The sequence below is a fragment of the Cherax quadricarinatus genome, chromosome 37 (genome assembly GCF_038502225.1).
Source record: "Cherax quadricarinatus isolate ZL_2023a chromosome 37, ASM3850222v1, whole genome shotgun sequence".
Taxonomy (NCBI): Eukaryota; Metazoa; Arthropoda; class Malacostraca; order Decapoda; family Parastacidae; genus Cherax; species Cherax quadricarinatus.
This window is the reverse complement of record NC_091328.1, coordinates 16,576,388-16,599,293: the sequence shown is the minus strand read 5'-3', so window position 1 is coordinate 16,599,293 and position 22,906 is coordinate 16,576,388. Positions and strand designations below refer to the sequence as shown.

At 42.3% G+C, this 22,906-nt stretch overlaps 1 protein-coding gene across 10 annotated transcripts in view; it reads left to right on the top strand.

The window, feature by feature from the left end:
- The window catches only part of LOC128701228 (protein Smaug homolog 2), a 556,102-nt gene that overhangs the window by 385,832 nt on the left and 147,364 nt on the right, over window positions 1–22,906 (top strand). For 3 of the 10 annotated variants that reach the window (XM_070091916.1, XM_053794819.2, XM_053794827.2), the window contains exon 2: window positions 14,302–14,856. The exons of 5 other annotated variants lie outside the window; for them this stretch is intronic. In XM_070091916.1, coding sequence (XP_069948017.1) covers window positions 14,844–14,856 — 13 coding nt within the window. In that variant the 5' untranslated portion in view covers window positions 14,302–14,843. Of the gene's footprint in view, window positions 1–14,289; window positions 14,857–22,906 lie in introns of those variants that run through there. 2 more of the 10 variants (XM_053794810.2, XM_053794848.2) reach the window with 2 other exon arrangements.

The following is a 22,906-nucleotide window of genomic DNA, read 5'->3' as shown; positions in this document are numbered from 1 at the left end:
AGCTGGTATGTTCACTCATTGACTCAAGTGTGTGTGTGTGTGTGTGTGTGTGTGTGTGTGTGTGTGTGTGTGTGTGTGTGTGTGTGTGTGTGTGTGTGTGTGTGTGTGTACTGCACTCAGTTGTATTTCAGGGTCGAGCAGTAGCTCCTGGTCCTCGCCTCATAGCCTCTAATGACCGACTCTAATGATTACTGGAATTCAGGAATGAAAGGTAATCAGGTTTGATTAATGAAAGGGAAGCGTGGTTCTACTTCCTCGGATCAGAATTAGCGATCCTTGGGTTTTTCGGTCACTTTCTGTCCGTGCATGTGTATACCTGACATGCCTGTGTAGTATTGGGTTTTGGCTGCTGGCCCCTGCTGCTAACTAGTCACCCACCTCGGTCATCCGTATCGCCATAGGCTTTATCCCTTCGTGTGGGGACTGCCTTTATGTGGGGGCTGCCTTCATGTGGGGGGCTGCCTTCATGTGGGGGGCTGCCTTCATGTGGGGGGCTGCCTTCATGGGGGCTGCCTTCATGTGGGGGGCTGCCTTCATGTGGGGGGCTGCCTTCATGTGGAGGCTGCTTTTATGTGGGGACTGCATGACACCTGCACGTTTATTATATATTATTATTGTCATACTCATTTTTTAAGCTCTGTATTGAGTCAGCATACACTTCAGGTCATTCCATTTTCTGACCTCTCATACCTTTGAGTGGTTTCTAGGTTTCTTCAAGCCTAGCCTGATGCCTGGTCAACCATGCTGTTGCTGTTGGCGGCCCGCTGGTCCACATAACCACTACAGCCTAGTTGATCTGTCACGTGAGGGAGGTAGTGATCCTATTTCCTCCTGATAGTTTGCACGTTAATTCCTGCACTGTTTCTAACATATGGTAGCACTTTGAAGAGTCTTGGGCCCTCTATGTTAGCCCAGTGTTCTCTTAGTGTCCATGACGCTTTATGCGTGTTGAGTCAGCCTCGATGTCTTCATCCTGGGTACACGTGTAAAACACGCACGCACGCACACACACACACACACACACACACACACACACACACACACACACACACACACACACACACACACACACACACACACACACACACATAGTAAACGACAGTAAACGAAATAATGGAAAACGTGACCGCAAAGTGTAGGGAGGCAGAGAAGTTCGTGCCACGGGACAACAGAAACACTGGGAAGACCAGAGTGACCCCATGGTTTACCCGAAGGTGTGGAGGGGCTAAAGACAAATGTGCTAGCGTATGGAAAATGTATAGAAGATAAAAGGACTCAGGAAAACAGGGAGTTGAGCCGTAGAGCCAGTAATGAATATGCATGGATAAGGAGAGAGACTCGGCGGCAATACGAGAATGACAGCATCAAATGCCAGATCTGACCCAAAGTACATGTCAGGAGGAAAACAGCAGTCAAGGGCCAGGTAATCAGGCTGAGGATTACGGAGGAGAGGTTACAGGGAACGACCAGGAAGTATGTGAGAAACTCAACTCAGATTCAGGGAGGTATTCACAGTGGAGACAGAGAGGCTTCCAGCAAACCGGGGGAGTAGGATGAACCAGCAAGTGCTGGACATACTGCACACAACCGAGGAAGTGGTGAAGAAACTGGTAGGTGAACTAGATATCGCGAAGGCGGTGGGCCCAGATAACATCTCTCCGTGGGTCCTGAGAGAGGGAACAAATGCACTGTGTTCTACTTACAATAATCGTCAATAAATCTATTGAAACAAGGCAACTGCCTGAGGTGTGGAAGACAGCAAACGTAGCCCCAATTTTTTAAGGAGACAGACAGGCAGCACTAAACTACAGACCAGTGTCACTGACATGTATAGTATATAAAGATATGAAGAAGATTATCATGAGAAGAGTGGTTGAGCACCTAGAAAGGACTGAGTTCATACATGACAACCAGCATGGCTTCAGGGAAGGGATAACCTGCATCAGAAACCTACTGAAATTCTAAGATAAGAGAGCATCTGGGAGGAATAGCCAGGATAGTACTACAATGAATCAGGGAATACCTAACAGGAAGGAAACAACGTGTGCTCGTTGGTGACGTTGTCAGAGGGGTGCATGTGTCGAGTGGGGCTCCACAAGGGTCAGTCCTGGGTCCGGTGCTATTTCTAGTTTATGTGAATGACATGACAGATAGGAGAGATTCAGAGGTGTGCATGTTTGCAAACGATGTGAAGAATACAAGTGGAGGAGGATCAGGGAAGCCTGCAAAATCTGGACAGGCTGCAGGCCTGCTCCGACAAATAGCTCCTGGAGTTTAACCCCAGCAAGTGCAAAGTCATGAAATTTGGGGAAGGACAAAGAAGACCGCAGACGGAGTGCGGCCTAGGAGGTCAAAGGCTGCAAAAGTCACACAAGGAAAAGGATCTTTGGGTGAGCATCATATCGAGCACATCTCTTAAGACGCACATCTACCAAATAACTGCTGCAGCATATGGGCTCCTGGCAAACCTAAAAATAATGTTTCGACATCTGAGTAAGGAGTCATTCAAGACACTGTACACCGCGTACGTCAGGCCCATACTGGAGTATACAGCACCAGTATGGAACCCACACCTGGTCAAATACATCAAGAGACTAGAGAAAGTGCAAAGGTTTGCAACAAGACTGGTCCCGGAGTTAAGGGCTGCCTTACGAGGAGAGGTTAAGGGAAATCGGCCTGACGACACTGGAGGGCAGGGGGAATAGGGGGACATGATAACGACATATAAAATACTGAGAGAAAATGACAAGGTGGCTAGGGACAGAATGTTTAAGAAATGGGACACAGCAACAAGGGGTCACAACTGGAAGTTGAAAACTCAGATGAGTCACAGGGATGTTAGGATATACTTCTTCAGTCAGAGAATTGTCAAGAAGTGGAACAATCTGGAGTGATGTAGTGGAGGCAGGATCCATACATAGTTTTAAGACGAGGTATGATAAGGCTCATGGAACAGGGAGAGAGGGGACCTAGCGATCAGTGAAGAGACGGAGCCAGGAGCTATGTCTCGACCCCTGGAACCACTAATAGGTGAGGACACACAAACACACACGTACGTTTCTCTCTCTCTGGACCGTGGGTGGTGGTGTCTGGTGGCGTTGAAAGTGAAAGGTTTGAAGGTTTTGAGTTCTCAGCTACCCACAAGCCTGCCTGCTTACCTCACTTCTCGCAAACTTTCTCACCTACGTATCTGCTTCAAATCTAACTTGCTTGCACGTTTATCGAACTTTTGGCTTCTCACCTTAACTCGCTTCTAACTTGGCTATTTACCCATCTACCTACCGACCTCAGTACTAACTTGTGTACCGACCTCATTTCTAACTTGTATACCGACCTCATTTCTAACTTTATTACCCACGTCATTACTAGCTTATACCTCCCTCGCATCTGTCTACTTATCTACCTACTTCACCTTATTAATTTAAAAGCTAAGCTATCAAGTGTTGTGAAATTGTCTTATGGTTCCCTCCTGTGCACAATATTCCAACATTTTCGTCGAAAGTCTTGGTTAACTAGATCTGAATGATTCAAGGAAAACGTATCCACATTATTGCCTAACTCCATCCCTCTGTACCTCAGTGAAGGCGACTGGAATAGTGCAGAGTGCGGCATGAGTTTGTAATGCAGTTGAAAAGCAGCAGTGATAATTTGAAGGGAATCATTTATCAATCTGTCAGCTTAGAAAACCGACGAGTTGATAAATGAGACATTTGTGCAACGTTTCGGTATCTTTATTGTGGAAATGTCTCGCCAGCCAGTGGCTTCTTCAGTCCAGTGGAGAGGAAGGTGGAAGATGAGGAGTTTAAGGTAATCAGCCCCTCAGCCTGGAGTCGATATATTCAGTCCATCAGTCTATCAAGATTGATGTACTGAACACATCAACTCGACGGTGAGGGACTGATTACCTCATCTTTTGTATATACGAGTAGTTCTACAGTCTTCACATTATGTCCTTGTATTGATAAAACCATTGGATGGCAAAACGTCTACAAATAAAGATGTTCAAATGTACATGTTTGTAATTGTTCATCAGGTATTCTCATGTTATCTTTCAGCTTTATCTTGAACATAGAAAACTCTGTCCTCCAGAAATTTAAGCAGTTTTCATTTCTCATTTATATTCTCTCTTAATTTCTCTACAATCCTATAAGAATTTTTTATAAGAAAATCTAATATGATTAAGTTATAAATAATGACAAATTGGCACAAAGGCAGTCCGAAATCAGTGCAAAAATATTTGTTGTGACACAGCAGCGTTTAGTGTTGGCAAGATTCACTAGTTACTACATGGTAAACTGTTTAATAAAATTATCAAATTGAAGAATTCAAAAAGGAGCGACAAGTTTTCTTTTACCATCAACGGTGAAAATTTGAAGTATATTAGAAAAATCATGCGCTGTATAGCCCTTGTGGCTTAGCGCTTCTTTTTGATTATAATAATAATAATAATATTAGAAAAATCATTGACCAGTAATTGATCTCATTCCAACGATTCCATTTTTTTTTTTTTTGGCAAAGTAAAATTTTAAGTGTGCACAACTGGGACTAAACTTACGGGTTTATCATCCTTCTTACAGAATGCGTCATTAATATTCCCCAGCCTATCAAAAGAAGCATTCTTTAGTTATTGAATAGAAATGAATATCACTTCAATTAAACTGGCAAATTGGGGCTTAGGCCAACCAATAACAATACGAACCCAGAGCTACCAGTGAAAATTTGAAGCCGATCAGACGAGTTATTTTAACGATTCCATTTTGTAACTGTTTTTACTATATTGACAAATTTGCCGGCACAGAAGGAAACCTTTAGAGTTACTATCCTGGACGTAAGATATATCACCCAGTCAGTGTTGAAGTCGTTCAGAAGATGTAGCTGAAAGTTACTTAACATGATTTATCGTAAACAAAATCACACACAAACTGGTACAATCTGCAAGTACTTATTCAAATTTCACTCTTCACCGTCGTTGAATGATGAGGCAGCTTTTTTGAACCTTTGCAGCTACGTCACTGAGGGTTTTGAGGATTAGAGCCTTCCAGGTAATGGGTTCAACAAGTTTGGTCATAGGACACTTGCACATGCCAGTTGACACAAGAGTGTGGTCCTAGTGACCGTACACAAGGGCTTAATTAAAATTTGAAGTTGATTGGATCAGACCTTCGCGAGTTATGAGCGAAAGAAGGGAAAAATTGGAGGAAGAAAAAAAAATAATTCTGGTAACCACTGAAAGGTCTCCTTTAGAAATACTTAGATATCGTCGCAGACATTTGTAAAGGTTCCGCAAAATTGTTCTCAGCCCAACACCGTGGCCAGCAAACACATGCTCTTTAAAATTGTGTTATGACTTGGAGTGTTGTGCTGATAATAGGACTGCTGGTGGGGGCGTCACTTTACTGTTTATACCTTCATTAAATTTCATTGGTAGCAATATGAAAGTAAAACAAATTAATGAATAGCTGATTGGTCTTTATTGTAATGAGTAATTTAAGTTTTAATTGAAGTAGTGAAATCCCACTACTGCCACCGGTTTCTAATGACTTATTATTATTTTCGTCTTACTGCCATTAATTAATATTTAAACCTTGTTCTGTTTTATTTTTTTTGTAATAATATTAGTACACTTTTCTATTCGTTAACTCGCCTCGTAGCCAATCATAACTCAGATTTGAGCTGTCACTAACATGTCGACTCGCAGACAGCGTTGCCTAAGACGTTAAGGCCTGGTACTATACTGTAGGTGTGGTCAGCGTCTGCAGGCTGTTTTAATGATATATATATATATGCAGCGCTGTATAGCCCTTGTGGCTTAGCGCTTCTTTTTTATTATAATATATATATATATATATATATATATATATATATATATATATATATATATATATATATATATATATATATATATATATATATATATTATATATATATATATATATATTATATATATATTATATTATACACACACACACACACACACACACACACACACACACAGTGCGTCACAGTTCCTGGCGGGGCCAGGACCTGTGAATCGGCCCCTGCAACCACAGTTAGGTGATTACAAAGTGTCTATCAACAGTGCCTTTGACAACTGGCAACTAACAGAGTGTGTGGGTGTGAGGGGGGAGGGGGGGAGGACACGTAACGTAAACTAGTATAACTGGCAGACTAACACCGTTAAAGTTGCCCGAGATGCAACAAGTGGCAAGAACCTCCTTGTAACTATTCTCCATCCCTTGCTTACTCTCTCTTCCTCACACTGTCTTCTCGCTTCATCCTGTATACACTCCCTATCCACCCTATTTATCCACTCCCTCTCCACACCCGTTATTGTCCCCGTCGCTCCCTCCACTTCTTCCCCACCTTCCCCTCCAATCGACCAGATCTTCACACTCTCCATTCAACCCGATCAGCTCTTTCCTCCCTCTCTCCCTCCCCCTCTCATTCCTTCCCTCACCCCCTCCTTCCCTCCCTCCCCCTCTCCTTCCCTCCCTTTCTCCCTCTCTCCATGCCTCCTTTCCTTCCTGTCTTTCTTTCCTTCCTCCCTGTCTTTCCTTCCTTCCCTGTCTTTCCTCCCTGCCTCCTTCCCTCTAACCTCATAGCTTCTAGATCTAAAAAGAGAGGAAGGTAGAGCAGCAGTAATGTGTCACGATATATTCCTTAAGTAAGCAGCAGCCATTAATTCAATATCAGAGTGAACACTTAGACTGAAAATGACACCACTTTGGCAGAGACAACGATCGTGTTTTTGTTGGACGGTCACCTTGTGTTTGTCGACCTGGGGTCGCTTTGTGGGGTCAGCGTCCCTGCGGCCAGGATGGTGTGCCAGGCTGCTGATGTTTACCCAGAGTTGTGAGGCTGCGGGCTTAAATTGATGTTATAGTAGTTAGGCACGAGTCTTCCTACCTGTTGTTGAGTCCAGGGGTCAGTCACCCCTCCTCCCCAGCTTCATCCCAAACCACACACCTTTGATCACCTATCAGTCAGGCTGTTGGTACCATCAGCACGCATTCCAAAGTAGTCACCACAGCCCAGCTATGCGTACTTACCTATTTGTACTTACCTATTTGTGGTTGCAGGGGTCGGTACACGGTTCCTGGCCCCGCCTTTTCACTGGTCGCCACATTGGTGCCATTCTCTCTGCTCCTTGAGCTTTATCATACCTCCTCTTAAAGCTATGTATGGATCCTGCCTTCACTACATCACTCCAAATTATTGCACTTCCTGACAACTCTATGACTGAAGAAAAACTTTCCTAACATCCCTGTGAGTCATCTGAATCTTCATCTTTCAGTTGTGACCTCTTATTGTTGTGTCCCATCTCAGAAACATTCTGTCCCTATCTACCTTGTCAGTTCCTCTCAGTATATTGTATGTCGTTGTCATGTCCCCCCTATCTCTTCTGTCCTCCAGTGTCGTCAGATCGATTTTCCTTAATCTCTCCTCGTAGGACATGCCCCTTAGCTCCGGGACTAGTCTTGTTGCAAGCCTTTACACTTTTTCTATTTTTTGACGTACTTGACTAGGTGTGGGTTCCATACTGATGCTGCATACTCCAATATGGGCCTGACCTACTCGGTGTACAGAGTCTTGAACGTGTGTGTGTGTGTGTGTGTGTGTGTGTGTGTGTACTCGCTGATTTGTACTCACTGATTTATGTTTGCGGGGTTTAAGCCCCGCCTCCAAAAGCAATTCTGATCGACATCCCTGACTCCTGGCCTCTTGGGCCTTTTCATACCAACTCTTGAAGCTCTGTACTGAGTTTGTCTCCGCCATTGCCTCATCCAGGTCGTTCCACTTTTTAACTACTTTGAGAGTAGAGAAACACTTTCTTACATTCCTATGGCTCATCTGTGCTTTCAGCTTCCACCATTGTCTCCTTGATCTTGGTCCTCTTGATTCAGCCTGTCCTTTTCAGCCCTATCAGTTCCTCTTAAGATTTTATAATCATGACCCCCCTTCCTCCTTGTCCTTCTCTAAGGTCGTCAACTTCAGTTCATTCAACCTCTCCTCGTAGTGCATTCCTCTCAGTTCTGATACTAGCCTGGACCTTTTCCAGTTTCTTCACGTGCTTGATCAGGTGTGGGTCCCATGCTGGGGCCGCATCCTAATGACTGCCCTAGCATATGTCGTGTATAAGGTTCTGAAGAATTATTTAAGTTCCTGAATGTTGTGTGTGTGTGTGTGTGTGTGTGTGTGTGTGTGTGTGTGTGTGTGTGTGTGTGTGTGTGTGTGTGTGTGTGTGTGTGTGTGTGTGTGTGTGTGTTGATCTGACACTTGCCGATGATAGTGATCCAGGTCCTCGTGAAAACTGCACTTGTTCCAGCAGTATTTTTCTTCAGATACCAAAACACTTGTGCAACACCTGGGTATATTTGTAAGGTAGGTTCTTGAGGTGGGAGAAGAGGGGTAGAGAGGGGCTGGGTGGTACTATAGACGGCATGTTGCAGGACCTGGTGCTGTGCGTTCACCTTGTTAGGCATCATTGAAGGGGCACCTGTAAGTGGTTGCTTGCTCATTTTTTTCTCTAAGAGTTTCGCTTGTAACTTGGAGAACACGTCATCTGGTCTGCTTCAGATCTTCAGCATTGTAACTAGGAGCATGTTCATGTAATTACTCACGTGCAGGTGACCTCTGGTCACTCTTATGTAGAAAATAACAGATTTCGGCGTTGATAACTTGAGGAAGCATCTTCTGGTCGGCTTGCAGCTCTCAACCCTTGGTGCATCATCTTAAGATGTGGAAAATGATACTTATGTACAGTTCAGGACATTTATTAAAGGAAACGTTTCGCCAGGAGTGGCTTCGCTACTGAAGAAGCCACTCGTGGCGAAACGTTTCCTCTAATAAATGTCCTGAACTGTACAAAAGTGTCTTTCCACATCTTGTCGGTACCACCAGACTATTTCTTTTATAAAGTTTTTGAGTGTTACTGCAGTGTGAAGGTGTTACTTCGCCATTGTTATATTTAAAATGATGTGATATGTTTTCATTGACATGACCTGAGTTTGTCTCTTCTGAATGACTTCAGTCTTTCAGGGCTGAAAAAAACTCAAAAAGATGGATTTAAGCGCAAATTTGCCGACTTATTAAAATATTTAATAAACATGGAATTATCGTATTTTCTGCAATAACTGGAGAATGTCTTGTTCTGCTTGGCTTTAAAGTTTGCAAGTTGAAGAGAATAAATTAAAGAGGCGCGTGAGTTTCCCTGTCTCCTAAATATGTTTATTTTTCTCCTATAATCTACCTTGTCCATAATTACTATCGCATTTGCTTTGTCTGTTTCGTAAGGTGAAGTCCAGGATCTTTCCTTAATTCATGGTATAATTTTACAAATCTTTGATGACAGTTGTGTTGGTCAGACTTGTGCAGCACAATTGTCCTCAAAGATTTGTAAAGTTATACAATGAATTATGGAAAGATACTTGACTTTACTTTACGAAAGCAAATAAAGTAAATGCAATAGTAATTATGGACAAGGTAGATTACAGGGGAAAAATAAATATATTAGAAAGGGGATCTGTCGTACCTTATCTTAACGTTGCGAATGATGGGGTGAAAGATGGTACCAGGGGTGACGCAGCTGTTACTGGTGGTGCGTGAGTGAGCGTTGGACCACCATTGACCTGGCTTATAGCTGGCTTCGTGACCCACAGCTTCGCAACAGCTGCTGTGACTGGGCTGACCTGGCTCGAGGAGTCTTGACCTACTGGCTGCTGTGCCACTTACTAAACTAGTCCAGCGCCATGAGCCTGACGAGTGTCCAGTTCACCTGCAACATTCACAACCAGTGTTCCCTAGATGATAAAATAATTGTTTCTCCTGTTTATCTCTGGTCTCTCACCAAGGATGAGGGTGTTCCTCCACGCTGTACAAGACCTCTTCATGTAAACACGTATTCGTTAGGTTAGGTGTGATAAATTAGACACGTATGTGCATCATTTCGGTATCTTTATTGAGGAAACGTTTTGCAACACAGTGGCTTCATCAGTTAAATATAAAGCAGAATGGTGAAGATCAGAAGGAGTTTGAGGTAATAAGTCGATCAATCTTTTCAAGACTGATGGACTGATAACATCGACTCCAGGCTGAGGGGACTGATTACCTCAAACTCCTTCTGATCTTTCCCATTCTCCTTTGTACTGGTCTGAGGAAGCCACTTTGTGACGAAACGTTTCTTCAGCAAAGATACCCAGATGTTACACAGGTGTCTGTTTTATCAACTTGTCGGTTCCCTGAACCAATTGTACACATAGGTAAGGGTCTTAGTCATATGATGATCTACAACTGGAATTTTCGGTCATCTGACCGAGACCTTCCCGTGGCTTATCGGTCCACCCCTTGAAAAATTATGGTTATAATTATAACTATTAGAAATACCCCTGAGGGTATAAAGCCTATCTAAACTAGTCTAGTGTTCCTTCCGTTCCTTATGTTAAACTTGATTCCTTTCCATTCTTAACACAGAATGAACCACAGAGGCTTACCGTTTAACTCTGAATATAGTAGTAATAATAATAATAATAATAATAATAATGCTCGTGTTCTGCATTACCTCCATTGTTCCACTCTGCGGTGAACACTTCTTCCCTCTACCTTTCTTATTTTCTTTAACGTTCTTATTTTTAACATTTCATTTTTTTTGTTCTTTCGCCGTAAGCACGTGTTAACAGGTGTTGTATACACCTGAGGTTGTGACAGCTGACACATTCTCATGTTGTATACACCTGAGGCTGTGCTTGCTGGCACATGAACCTCGGGTTTAGCGCTTGGAACCTTCCACCTGGTGTTCACCTGTAACAATCTGTTGACTGGCTGTGTTCATGGCATACCTTGTACAAGTCAGGGACCACGGATGTTGATACAATGCTCTCATATTGTGCCCACGGCGCCTGGTATTATGTTTTTATTATCAAAATTCGACACAGCAGTGTTCTGCTGTCCTATCGTATATGATTACATAGTGAGAACAATAGTTAGGTGTTTCCTTGTTATATTCCATCACACAGGATCTCTGAGGTACGGAAGGTGAGGTTTACTGCCACCTGTACCTCCCAACTCACTCGAACCATAGTCATATCCACCCCGCTATTTCTTTCTCTCTACCTCTTTCTCTCTAGCTCTTATTCTCTCTATCCCCCTCTTTTTCCCTCTCACCCCGTCTTTTCCCCTCTCACCCTATTTGTAGAATCTTGCACCGTCTGTTGGCTCCTGTCTCACTTGCAGAGATTATTTTAACTTTTGTTTTAACACACTTATCTATATATATGTACCGAGAGGTATATATGTCTGTCGGTGTATATACACTGAGAGTCTAATTAAATTCCAATTGTGTACAAGTGACACACAGCCTTATTGACTTGTGTAGTTGATAAACTTTAATAGCCTGGCACTTACCTCTTTCTCGAGAGAACCTTACCTATAAAATCATCACCTCTGGAGTTTACTGTTGTGTAGTTCGTTTCCCAATAAATCATAATATACTTCATTTTTGTACAGTCTGTACATTCCTCTCTCATTAATCTCATAATTTATTCTTATACTGTGATCAGTATATTTCCGAGCAGAAAAAAAAAACCAATCGAGTGTCGTCTTTCAGATTAGGGTAAATACTGTTTAAGCTGAGTGTTAATTGTGACGGCTAGTGCTGACAAGTTGTGCTTTATTAACCTAAGTGTTATAAGAGAAGCATCATGACAACCTCAGCTCTCCCGCCACCACACACACAACTTATATGGCTGTTTTGTCTCACACTTGACTACAACTTCCATCTGTCAGGACACTTCATGTTACCAGAATTACACTGCCGTATGCAGAGTTGGATTTTCACGCTTGTTATGTAATAATCATGACCATTTTGCCAGGATTTAACCAGGCTGTGAAGGATATGTGGGCCACCGATTTCCTTTAACCTTTCTTCGTAGGACATTTCCCTTAGCTCTGGAACTAGCCTATCACAAACTTTTGCACCTTCTCTAATTTCTTGATATGCTTGACCAGGTGTGGGTTCCAGACTGGTGCTGCATACTCCAGTATGGCCTGACGTACACGATGTACAGTGTCTTGAACGATTCCTTACTGAGGTATCGGAACGCTATTCTCAGGTTTGCCAGGCGCCGATATGCTGCAGCAGTTATCTGGTTGATGTGCTGTTCAGGAGATGTGTTCGGTATTATACTCGCCTCAAGATCCTTTTCCTTGAGTGAGGTTTGCAGTCTTTGGCATCCTAGCCTATACTCTGTCTGCGGTCTTCTTTGCCCTTCCCCGATCTTCATGACTTTGCATTTGGCGGGGTTAAATTCGAGGAGCCAGTTGCTGGACCAAGCTTCCAGCCTGTCCAGGTCTCTATGTAGTCCTGCCTGATCCTCATCCGATTTAATTCTTCTCATTAACTTCACATCATCTGCAAACAAGGACACTTCTGAGTCTATCCCTTCCGTTATGTCATTCACATATACTAAAAATAGCACTGGTCCTAGGATTGACCCCTGTGGAACTCCGCTCGTCACAGGCGCCCACTGTGATACCTCATCACGTACCATGACTCGTTGTTGCCTCCCTGTTAGGTATTCTCTGATCCATTGCAGTGCCCTTCCTGTTATATGTGCCTGATCCTCTAGCTTTTGTGTGTGTGTGTGTGTATCAGTCAGTCATGGCGATTAAGCCCAACCGGCGAATTTGGTCTACTCGGCAAATTAGCAGAATTAGGAGAATGAAAATTAATTTTTGCCACAAATCAACGGAAATCATTCTGAAGAAAAAAACAATGTGAGCATAACGAAAAAATATATAATTGATTTAAAGTAATATTAAGTTAATTTAAAGTGACTTACACGCTATTTTAAATGAGGTTTCTAAATTGCGTTTGATTCAGTAATAAAAATCTTCATAACATTATCAATGAAAAAAAAAAACCTTACCTATCATTGTCAAATTTTTTTGTTTGAAAAGTTTATTTTTTAATGGAGCTTGGCCTGTTCCGCAAATTTAGCCTATTACGCACATTATATGTGTCGTGCCGAATAGGTAAAACTGCTCAATTAGCAAGAGCTCATTTAAAATTAAGTCCTTTCTAAAAATTTTCTCATACGTTTAAAGGTATATATATTTTTCATTCATGTTAATGTAAAAATTAATAATTTTGTACCAAAAGAACCTTAGAAAACTTACCTGACATTATAACAAGTGCAGTTTAATTTAGCCTAATCCAACTAAATATATTTTAGATAAGTTTATAATAATAATAAACAAACACAATGAAATATATTTTTTCGTTAGGTTCAGAATGATTTTTGCGAAATTATTGCATACACAAATTTTCGCTTGCTTTATTTGGCAAGAAGAGCGCTGCTATTTAAGCCAAAATCGCAAGTTTTACCTGTTCGGCACGAGACGCGCGCGCGCGCGCACACACACACACACACACACACACACACACACACACACACACACACACACACACACACACACACACACACACACACACACACACACACACACACACACAATGAGTTAGTTCATAGTGTCAGGAATGAGTATGAAGTTTTAGTGGCTTCTATTGTGAACACAACTGTTGAATATTGTAGGAGCGAGGTCGTGTGGCGCTGCTGCTGCTACCACTGTGAAAGTTCCAGTTTCTTCATCTCATTGGAAACTTCTTGTGAAACCTTCCGGGGTGCCAGATCTTGAGGTGCTGCTTGTTCCAGTATAAAAGCTTGAGTCTTGAAAAACTACAAGTCTGGAGCACTCATTGTTCCTATTTTCTTGTTGCAGCCTCCCTGGGTTTTCTGAAGAGAATTCTTCCTTTAACAGGGGGAGTAAAGAACTCCTGATCCAGGGAACTGGAGCTTCTCTACTTTCCCTTGAATCAAACCTGATTAATTTCCATTCCTCGTGGATATTGCCAGTTTAGTACTTTCTTGTGAATATTATATAATAAAAATAACAGCACGTCCAGCTTCCCTTGTTTTTAACAACGTCTTGTGTTCACCACTTCTGCAACCATCATTTGTTCCTGGGTTTTTATTTTGTTTTAAGAAGTTTTTGGTGTCTTCAAAAGCCAGTTATCTTTTCCTTCTTAGTGTTTCAACTCTTCCTTGCTGGTTGGCTGTTCTCACCTCTTATCGTGGGTTGTCTCCACAACAACGATGATAATGTTACGGGTGTGGGCATGATCGTTACGTTACATCTTAAGTGTTGTATATCTGTGAGGTAATTGTATAGTGATGTCACACTTCCTTACTTCATTTGTTGTGCTCTCACACTTGCTCTCGTCTCCTCACTCAGTGTTTCTCCCAGACAGGACCACTAAGCTCTTCACCAGTGCGATTATTACTGACCCTCGCCTGTACCTGCACACCAGGACTGTTTACCTCCATGCCTAGTGGTTCTAATACCCCTCGTCTCGAGCCTTCAATAAAAGACCACTTACCTACATGCTCGTGTTACCATTAATAACTTCCTGTACCTCGAAAAACCTAGTGGTGCTAATACGTTCATTTGAGTCTCCTAAATAAGACTATTTACCTCGTTTGCGACCAGTAATAATTAATTTACGAGGACTCCTTCAAATCCATTATTATTTCATCGCCTTTGGTGCTAAAGCCTTTGTGTAAACCACCGAACCAGAACTTACTGCCAGGCTCGTACAGACGCAGAAAACGTTTGAGCCTGCCACATACAAGGATCTGGGCAGTGTGGTTGCAACTCCTCAGCCAAGCACCAAGGTGTTTACCTCGGGGCCCTGGGATACAGCCTTCACCATACCGACAACCTTCTCCACCATACCAGTCACCAACTCACCTGCCAACATTACTTCCTACAACATCATTCCACCCACCATGCGAGCTGCAGGTAACCATCCTCTTGGTTCTCTAGTTTTACACTTGCAAACTTTACAAGGGCGTATATTCTGTAGAATAAAAGTAAGAACACTGTAAATAGAGCAGTTCACAACTAACCCACAGATAGGAAATGATAACTAAACGACGTTTTGGTCCATCCTGAATCATTATGAAGTTCCAAGCCCTCCATGGGGACGTCTTGATCCGTGACGGACCCAAGTGTTGGCTACTTTCGATTTCCAGTAGTGTATATAGTGTATTTTTCCATAGTGTATTAAACTTCTTAAATGAATGGAAAAAAATTATACGCCTGAAGTATGTATCTGTGTATATACACCGAGAGGTCAGTATCTATTAGCGTATATACACTGAAAGTGTGTGCCTTTGTGTATACATACCAAGATATGTCTTTTTCAGTATAGACCAGCGTTTAGCTCATTGTATATAAAGTGAGAAGTGTATATTTCTTGGTGTATATAGAGTTTAATCTGTTTCAGTGATTGAAGTATCCTTGATAGATTGTGTACAGCTGATTTACAGGCTTAATGAGGCTTCGAACCTAATACACCTATCAGTCAAAGTTGCGTGTGTGCAGGTCTGCCTACCTACAGTCCATTGTAGAGGTAGTGGGGAGGTAGATGGAGCTAGGCAGTAGTACTCACACTCAGGCCTGACGAGACCTCACACCCAAGCTGGTCATCATAATTACCTTCTAATTGTTTAAACTGCTTTTCTGCGTTTTGCTGTTTAATGTAATCAGGTTCAACCGCAGTGTGTTTCTACAGTATTCTATATGATAAATTACATTGTGGGAACAACAGCAGTGTTTTGCTACATTATATGATAGTTACATTGTGGGAAGAAAAGCTAGCTATGTTTCTCCGTCATATTCCACCAGGATGGAGTTTTGTAATAAGTTAATACAGTGTATCAGCCTGAACTGGGAGACCTCAGTAGGACAGTGAAGATGTCAAGTATTCCTCTGTAAGTTCAGTAGCTACGACAGCTTCAGCACAAGATACGTTCACATCATTTGAGAAATGTTGTCTTCGACTACCTTGTAATGTAATCAGATTCCACTTGTGTACACTGTACTGTCTTGTAATCAGATCCCTCTTGTGTACATTGTATTGCCTTGTAACCAGATCCTCCTTGTGTACATTGTATCATCTTGGAACCGGATTTCCCTTGTGTACAATGTACTGCCTTGTAATGTAACCGAATCCTCCTTGTGTACACTGTACTATCCTGTAATGTGATCAGATTCCACCCTGTGTACACTGTACTGCCTTGTAATGTGATCAGATCCTCCTTGTGTACATTGTACTGCGGTGAGTTCTTGTTGATTTTCTTAGATGTTACGTAATATTCAGTTGGCCAAACACTTAACCTCCCTGCCTTGCCTTCTCTTGATCTCCCCGGCGTTACACCTCAAGTACGGAGTTTCATGAGCATGCAGAAATTCTTCCCCTCATCTTCCCTTCTCCTTCAATCATTCTCTCTCCTTCATCCATCCCTCCTTCACCCATCCCTCCTTCACCCATCCTTCAGACATGTCTCCTTCACCCATCCTTGATAAATTAGACACATGTGCAACACTTGGGTATCTTTAATGAGGAAACGTTTCGCCACACAGTGACTTCATCAGTCCATACAGAGGAGAATGGTATGGACTGATGAAGTCACTGTGTGGCGAAACGTTTCCCCATTAAAGATACCCAAGTGTTGCACATGTCTAATTTATCAACTTGTCGGTTATCTGAACCATTCATCTACATTCACCCATCCTTCACTTATTCTTCACCTATCTTCCTACCATCTCTTTTTTTTTAACCCATCCCTCCATCCATCTTCACCCATTCCCTCCCCTCCTAAATATAGAAAAAAAGTGTCAGTATTATAGTCTTTGTAAATGTTTACTGACACTAACTGGAAGACTTACTGAGGTTGCTACAGATAATAAAGCTGGTTTGCCCATACGTGTTTAGCTCTTGGTATTTAATATGTCAGTGTAAAGAAAACATGAATATTGTACTGGGGTAAAAAAAAAATTAAACAAGTTCCTGAGTCTGTGTGAGATATTTGTTGCACCAACAGCCTTTTTGAGGAGGTTCATCCAGGAGGTTGGGTCTGGGACTGGGCCCCGGAGGCTGTGACCCCCGAAATCAACTCCAGGTAGACTCGAGGTAGATTCTAGGTAACTCGAGGTAGATTCCAGGTAGATTTGTAAAGGAAGGTTAGATATTGCCGTTAGACACGACATCTCCACTGCCTCCAGCCGACTCCTTGCTCCAGCCTTTACAACCCAAGCCTCATACCCACATAAGAGTGTTGGTACTACGGGTCCATAACGTTAAGTCCAGAACTGCGCACACACTGGACTTGTGCAGCTCAACACACTCATCCATGGTATGGTTGGACAGGTTATTAGTGAAATATCTACAAAATGTTACTGCAGGAACCACAGCATGGGTCAACCAAGTGCTGCTGGAGAATCACAGTATATGTCAACCAAGTGTTACTGGAGAATCACAGCATGTGTCAACCAAGTATTACTGGAGAATCACAGCATGTGTCAACCAAGTGTTACTGGAGAATCACAGCATGTGTCAACCAAGTGTTACTGGAGAATCACAGCATGTGTCAACCAAGTGTTGCTGGAGAATCACAGCACATGTCAACCAAATGTGACTGGAGAATCACATCATGTGTCAACCAAGTGTTACTGGAGAATCACAGCATGTGTCAACCAAGTGTTGCTGGAGAATCACAGCATGTGTCAACCAAGTGTTACTGGAGAATCACAGCATGTATCAATCAAGTGTTACTGGAGAATCACAGCATGTGTCAACTAGTGTTACTGTAGGAACCACAGCATGGGTCAGCCAAGTGTTACTGGAGGAACCACAGCATGGGTCAGCCAAGTGTTACTGGGGGAACCACAGCATGGGGCAACCAAGTGTTACTGTAGGAACCACAGCATGGGTCAGCCAAGTGTTACTGGAGGAACCACAGCATGGGGCAACCAAGTGTTACTGGAGGAACCACAGCATGGGTCAGCCAAGTGTTACTGGGGGAACCACAGCATGGGGCAACCAAGTGTTACTGGGGGAACAACAGCATGTGTCAACCGGTGTTACTGTAGGAACCACAGCATGTGTCAACCAAGTGTTACTGGAGGAACCACAGCATGTGTCAACCAAGTGTTACTGTAGGAACCACAGCATGTGTCAACCAAGTGTTACTGGAGGAACCACAGCATGTGTCAACCAAGTGCTACTGTAGGAACCACAGCATGTGTCAACCAAGTGTTACTGGAGGAACCACAGCATGTGTCAACCAAGTGTTACTGTAGGAACCAGAGCATGTGTCAACCAAGTGTTACTGTAGGAACCACAGCATGTGTCAACCAAGTGTTACTGGAGGAACCACAGCATGTGTCAACCAAGTGTTACTGTAGGAACCACAGCATGTGTCAACCAAGTGTTACTGTAGGAACCACAGCATGTGTCAACCAAGTGTTACTGTAGGAACCACAGCATGTGTCAACCAAGTGTTACTGTAGGAACCACAGCATGTGTCAACCAAGTGTTACTGTAGGAACCACAGCATGTGTCAACTAAGTGTTACTGGAGGAACCACAGCATGTGTCAACCAAGTGTTACTGTAGGAACCACAGCATGTGTCAACCAAGTGTTACTGGAGGAACCACAGCATGTGTCAACCAAGTGTTACTGTAGGAACCACAGCATGTGTAAACCAAGTGTTACTGTAGGAACCACAGCATGTGTCAACCAAGTGTTACTGGAGGAACCACAGCATGTGTCAACCAAGTGTTACTGTAGGAACCACAGCATGTGTCAACCAAGTGTTACTGTAGGAACCACAGCATGTGTCAACCAAGTGTTACTGGAGGAACCACAGCATGTGTCAACCAAGTGTTACTGTAGGAACCACAGCATGTGTCAACCAAGTGTTACTGGAGGAACCACAGCATGTGTCAACCAAGTGTTACTGTAGGAACCACAGCATGTGTCAACCAAGTGTTACTGTAGGAACCACAGCATGTGTCAACCAAGTGTTACTGGAGGAACCACAGCATGTGTCAACCAAGTGTTACTGTAGGAACCACAGCATGTGTCAACCAAGTGTTACTGTAGGAACCACAGCATGTGTCAACCAAGTGTTACTGGAGGAACCACAGCATGTGTCAACCAAGTGTTACTGTAGGAACCACAGCATGTGTCAACCAAGTGTTACTGTAGGAACCACAGCATGTGTCAACCAAGTGTTACTGGAGGAACCACATCATGTCACCAAAGTGTTACTGGAGAAGCTACAACATGGTTGTAGTTTGAATGATCTTAGTTAAATTTGGTGTGATTGTTGCATACGGACGAAGCGGCCGTGATCAACACGGACGAAGCGGCCGTGATCAACACCTGGACCTAACAGTCATGTAGTAGATATGATTCACAGGCAGTGGATCCTTCAACCACAACGTTTCGTCCACACAGTGGGCTTTATCACGTCACTGACATGAAGCCCACCGTGTGAGCGAAACATTGTCACAATAAAAGCAAGTTCTCTACCTGTGTATGCACGTCTTGCAGCATGGCCAAGTGTTTGTGCATGCTGATACATCTCCAAATGAGATGAAAGGAATTAATTTTATTAAAACAAGAGAATCACAACAAAAGGAGAAGTAAGAGAACGAGCGGTAAAAAAAGAAAAAAAAAACATTTTTTGTGGAGTAAAGTAATATGAGATACTACCTGATATTGTGAATAATAATCTTTATTTCTACAAGTACATGTACAAGGTATACAGTCCTAGCTGACATCACTGACATACTACTATATAGAAAACCCCTGGTTATGCAGAGCATTTCGGGCCAATTTAGTCAGTTTTGTCCCCAGAATGTGACCCACACCAGTCGATTAACACCCAGGTACCTATTTTACTAATAGGTGAACATGGACAGCAGGTGCCTTAAGGAAATACGTCCTAATTTTTCCAACTGTACCGGAGATCGACCCCCGGACCTCAGTGTGTAAGCCAAGTGTGCTAGCAATCGAACTACGGAACGCCAGAAAAAACTAACATATATACCTTAGTGGCTAATGGACTGCACGAGGGTCATGAAGGCTGCAGGTTACCACTAGTCAAAAATATTTGAATCCTTCGTGTAGGGATTAAAGTAAACTCGCAGTATATATACACTGACGGACATAAACTCATGGTGTATATATTTTTATATAGGTCATTTTCTCTTAAGTAAATTTATTAGCATTAAAATACTACAGTAGTCAATTTATGCACACAAACGATTTATTCGATTTATTCTCATTGAGATTCGATGATATCTAATTTATTAGCGAAATAAAGCAGTAGGCAGTTTATTTACAAAGAAATTCAACACTGTATTCTTCGTACACACACAGGAAATACAGTTCTATATTTCTTGTGGTGTCCAGGCCAGCTGTGATGTAAGAGGTTACTTCAGACTTTCACTCTCTCCAGACGTCTTGGGGTAGTCCAGAGGCGAGGCTCGGGGAGGCCCAGTGGCCTAGTTATGTTTTGAAGGCTAGATGGGTGTGTGTAATGGTGCTGTAATGAGACCATCTTATGTCAGATGATGAGAGTGAAGGCTGTCATATCTGCAACAGCACGCCATCACGCGCAGCTTACAGCACACTCGTTGTGTTACGTGTGATGCCGTTGTGTGTAACTTCAGAAGTTGCCTTCTGAGCTTCATGTGTAATAACTAAAACACTTGCGTATTGCAGTAGGTGTAACTAAAACACTCGTGTGTCACTGTAGGTGTAACTAAAACACTCGTGTGTCACTGTAGGTGTAACTAAAACACTCGTGTGTCACTGTAGGTGTAACTAAAACACTCGTGTGTCACTGTAGGTGTAACAAACACTCGTGTGTCACTGTAGGTGTAACTAAAACACTCGTGTGTCACTGTAACTAAAACTGTAGGTGTAACTAAAACACTCGTGTGTCGCAGTAGGCGTGACTAAAGCAGTTGTGTGTGATTTCTTACTCAAATTTCTGCAACATTGCAAGCTCCCGATGTGTTGATTGCAACACGAAAGGCCTGGAGCTATCATTCCAGTCCCCTGTAGTTATTTTGCATCTTTTATCGCTCGTTCGCGATTATTGAGTAATATATATGTCGTGCCGAATAGGTAAAACTTGCGATTTTAGCTTATTCTTGCCGAATAAGGCAAGGGGAAATTTGTGTATACAGTAATTTCGCAAAAATCATTCTGAATCTAACGAAAAAAATATTTCATTGTGTTTATTAAATTATTGTAAACTTATCTAAAATATATTTAGTTGGATTACGCTAAATTAAATTGCGCTTGTTGTAAGGTTAGGTAAGTTTTCTAAGGTTCTTTTGATAAAAAATTATTAAATACATTAACAAATGAAAAAGTTATGCATCTTTAAACGTATAAAAGAAAATTTTAGAAAGGACTTAATTTTAAACGAGTTTTTGCTAATTGACCAATTTTACGTATTCGGCACACTAATATATAAGTGTGCCGAATAGGTAAAATATATATATATTGTGTGTGCAATATTTACAAACGTGCAAGGATTTAGTACAAGCCGAATAAATGATAAATAGTTAACATTAATATGGGAAGAGAACACGAGGTCACAACTGGTTTTACGCCATCTGACGGCTTGAGAAAGTCTGGGTGGCAGCAATATTTACCACAGACAAGGTAATCAGGCTTACCAAACGATGCCAGAAACCCTGCTAGAACAAGTGTAGAAGTCTTCAGAAATACACCAGACTAGTACCTCCATCAAGTGCAAAATCAGCTAGGCTGAGGGATGTGTAGGCGAGCGGTCCGCCAACAACAAGCAGGAACTGCCAGTCAAGCCTTGCCCAGGGATGCGTTGTAGGAGCAGGAAAATTTTAGATACCCATCAAAGGTATCTCAGTGTAAAAGTAGCGAGCTTCTCAACTGCCTTCTGACAAGCCAAAATGCCACAGCACATTTTAACGGTTACCAAACGATCTAGGGGTGCATGCCACCACTAGATGGCTCTGTTTCGCTTTGCTAACAGTTAGCAAAGATGACCACAGGACTTATGGGTGGGCATGTGTGTACTGAAAAAATACAGCTGTACTGTACTTGATGCGCGCAATAGAGACCACTGTTTTAAAAAATAGTTTTAGTTACTGGGAGACCACCGTAGTATATATAAATACTCCTAAAGCTGTGTGTTGTATTTTGTGTGCACCACATCTGTGTTGTGATTTCTTCCAACACCTCTGTAATCTGTCATAGTGGTTGAGTAGTTGTGACTAGTATGATCTTTCCGCTGTAAAACCATGCTGATTTGGGTTATGCAGGTTGTGCTGTCCCATAAAAATTGTAGTTTGACATCTCATTACCCTTTCCAAGACTTAGGACATGCGATGTTAGAACTACTAGTTTGTAATTTTTGGCTAGTGCTCCACAGCTTCCTTTATGTAAAAGAACTATGTCCACGCTCTGGGATTTCGCCTGGATTTAGGGTCTTTTTCCAAAGGCTACCGAGTGATCATGCTACTTACATTTTGTTCTTTTGTTCTTTATAAATAAGGAATCCCCTGAATCTGCTTCAGCTGCTGCATAAGTGGCCATATTTTCTGTTTCCTTTTCGAATTCTAAAGGTTTAGTATTTGTCAGTTATATCATTTGTGTGGCCTTCAGAAGTAATTCAATTTTTTTCTGCGTTCTCCACCCTGCCTTCATTTAGTAGACTGCTCAACATTGAGCCATATTGAACTTTTAGAATTTCGCTCATTTGTTGTTCATTATCAGTGTATGAACCCCCATGGTATTAATGGTCAAGTTCTATTGGTAGTTCTAAACTTGGTTTTTGCAAAAGTATAGAAATATCTGGTGGTTCTCGCATTATCCTGTATGTCTCTCTGTTGCCTTTGTGCTTCTTATGTCTGGTACGACACATTAAGTTTTTGTTTTAACTCGGTGATGATCTCTCGGTTAACATTATCTTTCCTTCGTTGTCACATACGTTTTAAAACT